Raw genomic sequence first — 4,844 nt, 5'->3', positions numbered from 1 at the left:
GTGTGTTTGTGTTCTATTGCATAGAAAAAGGCACAGCTCTGAGGTCTGTGTAAAATACAGCCTTTGCAGAGGGACTCAGCCTCGACTGTGGTCAGTCCTTATCTGCGGTTAGAAATTGCCGCACGCTCGGACAGCGCTTAAACCGATTCGGTGACAAACACTGATCGAAAAAGACTCAGAACCTTGAATGTTGTTCATACTATGTACATTACTTTTGGCATCAGAGCATCTGACAGGCTTTGGAGACTTGACATCTGAAGGTTTGAGATGGGCTTTTTGAGTATTGCTGCATGAACTCTTCGCCTTCAACTGGAAAGTGATGAACAAGAGAGTACAAAAGATGTAAAAAGTTGTGGCCGCCACCCCAGAAATCAAAAAAACAAAAAACAATAACAATGCAACAAAACAAACATAAACAAGATAATATAATTACCTATGTATATAAAAAAAATGGCTTCCACCCCATAGTTCCACACTCGGATACATTCCTTTTTGAAGTACATTCCTACCACACATTCTGTACACACATTTACAATCCAAATGTTCACATAAAAAATAAATATATTTACAAAAAAAGGGGGAAAATCCATACGAATAAATAACTTCATTGACAATTTAAAAAAAGGAAAGAAAAACAAGCACTCCAAAATTTAAATATGGTGAAAGCAACAAGATACGGTCATCTAGAAATGGTATTAGTTGGTGCTGCCATGTGCTCGGCTCACACTCTGCTTCGGTTTAAAATGCCATTCTTTTACAAGCTAGTTGAAGTCAAATGTACCCTGGGAAGCTGATGATCTTCCACTGGAACACAATGTTCTCGAACGATACCGCGAGACCACCGCAAAGCTGTGCTCGCAAACACACGAGGGTTCAGGGGTTCTTATGGTGACTTGCTGAAAAACGCTTCCATAATCAAAATAGCCACCGGTGGCATTCCCCGGCCCTCTGGATCATTGCAGTGTCCAGAAACGCTTCTTCTGACAGATGCTGTATGATGAGAAAATACAGCACACAGCAGCTACAATGGTGACTAACATTAAAGCTGTGCTCTCTGGTGCCCCTTCTATACTTTCACTAGATGATTCTGTGTAATATGTACCTTGCAGTGATAAACCCACAGACAACTGTTACTCAGAATCACTTAACTGCCAGTTTTGTGTTTTAGTGCCATAAATATTCACTGGTGACCTCTGCTGGGTGGGGGTTGGAAGTGTTTTGAAACAACACTTTGCATGGTTGCAGTATCAGGTTAACACTGTGGTTTGGGTTTCCTACTTCACCCGCATTCTTATTATTTACGAGTCAGATTTAGACCTCCTGGCCCGTGAGCTTTTTGAGGCAATCTCAAAATTGTCCTGCAGAACCATGAGATTTTGCACTTTAGGGCTTCTATTCTAAGCACAAGTAAACATACTCAGGGGGTGTGTAATACTGTATGTCCTGCTACAATTTGCCAGTCACCTGTGTTGCTAAATCAGAGGGAACTAAACCTCACCCAAAAAATAATAGTCTTACTAACCGCCCACATTTTTCTTGTGTAATTCCAAGAGTTGCAGTGGTACCACAGTGAATTTCCCTGCAATGGGGTAACAGCTGTTTTGTTTTCAGGCCTGCGCAGCTAAATTTAACATGCGTGTAGTGAGCCCTAAGCCTCTGCTTAGGCTGCACTTTTCACATCATCTACATCCGACTGGGAGCCATGAGTCGGTGCTGCTGCTGCTTCTGCTGTTGCTTCCAATGTAAACACGCCGAGCTTTCCCCTGTGGGTGTAGCTCATTTGAATTCTGCTGCAAGTGAATCATGATAACCAGCTCATATGACCGAACGCATGTAAAACAGCATCCAGCACAGTTATATGTGCTTGCTGATAAGGAGAAGTACAAAAAAGAGTTTACCAAAACGTCGGCGAGGTGTCGCAGAGCCACTCCCAAACTGTAATCGTATAGCCAAGCTAATATGTCATCTAGCACACTGGTAAAACTACATATTCCTTTTTATGCTTGCTTTACAAACAAAACATAGCATCTGTAATAAGATAGAGATTAAATAATTACTATTTGATCATGAGAAATTACCTTACTTAACGATAGTTTCAATACAATAAATTAAACAAAAAACATTAAGGAGTGACCTCTCTAGGCTGTTAAAACGAAAAAAAAATACTGTTAAAACAGGAATTGAATAAGTGGTCATCTTGAAAGGCACTCATCTGCTAAAAGCCATAATTACAGTGTGTGTGTGTGTGTCTCATGTTTATGCTTGTATTTCTTTACCTGTGAGGAGTAAGTGTCCCCACAAGGGTAGATAGAGTTGTCCACAACAAGGACAATTTCATTGCTTCTATTTACAGTTACTCCTTAGGGTTAAGGCTTAGATTAAAGTTAAAGATTACAAAGAGGATTAGGTTTCGGGAATGAAGGAAGTCAAAGGAGGTCCTCACAAGTATAGAAATACAATTATATGTGTTTGTTTCCCGGTTACTTCTTTTCCATATTTGGAAAGGCGAGGACAGTGCATGCACAGTGTTGTGTAGTAGTAGTAGTAGTTGTCATAGTAGTACTAACTGACATCACCATCGATGTTTACAATTACCGACTTTTGAAGAGAGTTTAAAAAAAAAACAATGTAAAAACAACAACCAGGAAAAAAATCGATCCCACGTTTTCATTCCAGTCTGATTAAACTGTTTCTCATGGGGGGGGCATCCTTGAGTCAGGAGCCCACCAACACCTCCATGATGTGGTCCAATTCTGTCAGATCAATTTTGAAAGGCTGATTGGCTGAAACCTGGGGGGCAGGGCCGCTGTACGGTGCCCCCAACGATTTGAGTAGGTCGTCCGCCGTCACCACTGGCGACACTTTGGCGAGGCCGCCGGTGCTTGCTGTCCCACCCCCTGCTCCCCCTGCTGTCGTGCAAGGGTCAAAGTCATACATGGATGTGTCAATGTCGGCGAACAGGACATCATCCAACGCCAAGTCTGAGAGAAAGGGCGAGGGCGAGGAAGAGGATGGGGGACAAGAAGGAGAGGAGGAAACGTCTACCAGGCCACCTGGGGGCACTGCAGGGAGAGCGTCCATTGGCCGGAGCTCAGCACAGCGGCCTTCCACTAGGAAAACGGCAGCTGCCTCTGGTTTAGCACCCGTAGTCCTGCAGTCTCTGGGTGAGCCGGTGGGTGTAGGTGGGAGGGGTTGGGTGGTTGGTGTGGGAGCTGGGGAGGTAGTCATGGTCGTAGTATTAGCTGCTGCTGTCCTAGTTATGGCTGTAGGAGGACCCAACTCCATGTCACTCAGAGAGGAGGAAAAGACAGGCACAGGGACAGAGGGGGCCTGGCTCAGAGGTGCTGAAATGGGAGGCTGCACTGGGGGTGGTGACAGCGGAGGGGTGGGTGGAGATACCGCGCAAAAGGCTGAATCTCCACCATCCTCCTCCAGTAAAGAGGCAGGAGTGAGGCAGGCCTCCAAAGGGGCAGGACAGGCCTCCAGACGGCTGGGGCAGGCCTGGGATACCTGGCAGTTGGGAGGCACCATTGGGTGGGGTGAAGGCGGAGGAGCAATCGCTGGCATCAGCAGTGCAGAAGGCTGGGATACCTGTGTGCTCGTTGCCGCTGACAGAACGCCGAAAGATGGCGGCGCCTCACGGAAGCCTTCGTCCATGGGGTCGTCGGGTGGCGGCGAGGGCGGAAGGAGAAGTGGCCGCAGGGAGCCCTCTTGCTTGAGTTCCTCCTGGATGCGGCGGAGCATGTTGTTGATGAGGACGCGGCGCTCCAGGCTGGGTTCTCCCAGCGGCCGTTGGCTGTACAGCTTCATCAGAGAGATGTTAAAGATGGTCTGCCGCTGCAAGGTGTACGACACCTTCGAAAGACCTTCTGGAGTGACGCCTAGCCCCCCTCCCGCCACCGGCGCCTCCAGCGTTTTGCCTTCCAGCCCCTCTTCATCCTCGTCCAGCTTTCGCTTCGCACCTTTACCGAACATATATCTGAAAAACAAATAAGCAGAGACAGAGGAGAGATTATTGAAGACGCATATAGTTTTAGGGTTTAGCTGTCTTATCGCTGGATGTTACTGACATCACACAAAACTGAGAGTAGAAAAAAATGTCTGTTTAGAGTTTAGACTTTGCCCATTTTAATGTGATGATCCAGCACTGTGACAGCAAACATGACCGAAAAACAGGGAAAGCATAATAGGTCCACTTTATAAGCAACTGTGGTTTGGCCTACTCAACAATCACTGATTACACTGACCAGACACAAGTGTCAATTCTCTTTTCAGGTTATTGAACTTTTGTGACTATTCAACTTTTTTCTTTTTTTTAAAAAAAGTCATTAATAAACTATCACTCCTTAATAAATAGCTAGTTTTTCACAGTCCTAGTTACTTCCTCTCACTAGTGGACGTTTCCCTGCTCTGTAAGTAGAGTCATGTTCTGGTTTGTTCCCCACAATACACCTCAAAACAACTCTGATATTCTAAAAAAAAGAAAAGAAAAGAAAATTCTCATCTTGCAATTGAGGGATATATTCTTATGGTGAGCAAAATCCAGCATCCCAACTGGATTACAGTATAAAATGATCATCAAACCCAACCTCATCTCACTAAAACACTGACATACTCCACAGTGAAGTTTTCAGACTGAAGCATAGCAGCTTAACTGGCGTGATTCAAGAAGCTGCTTAAACGCAACGAGCTTACTGTGACAGGGGATTGAAAAAAAACACATATATTGAAACCATAAGCAGCTGCAGTGGGAGCCTCACCACTGCACACCAAGGCCCAGCACACACACACACACACACACACACACACACACACACACACACACACACACACACACACACACA

General features: G+C 45.3%; 1 protein-coding gene across 2 annotated transcripts in view; it reads right to left on the bottom strand.

Moving 5' to 3' along the window:
• Window positions 1-743: 743 nt before the first annotated feature.
• Window positions 744-4,844, bottom strand: part of sertad2b (SERTA domain containing 2b) — a 40,744-nt gene continuing 36,643 nt past the window's right edge. For both annotated transcript variants that reach the window (XM_005735149.1, XM_005735148.1), the window contains exon 2: window positions 744-3,979. In XM_005735149.1, the coding sequence (XP_005735206.1) occupies window positions 2,716-3,975 (1,260 nt within the window). In that variant the 5' untranslated portion in view covers window positions 3,976-3,979 and the 3' untranslated portion in view covers window positions 744-2,715. The remainder of the gene's footprint in view (window positions 3,980-4,844) is intronic.

Source organism: Pundamilia nyererei, unplaced genomic scaffold, assembly GCF_000239375.1.
Source record: "Pundamilia nyererei isolate P.nyererei 1_Seehausen unplaced genomic scaffold, PunNye1.0 scaffold00062, whole genome shotgun sequence".
NCBI lineage: Eukaryota > Metazoa > Chordata > Actinopteri > Cichliformes > Cichlidae > Pundamilia > Pundamilia nyererei.
Note: the sequence above shows the minus strand (reverse complement) of the source record. Positions and strands in the feature narration are given on the sequence as shown.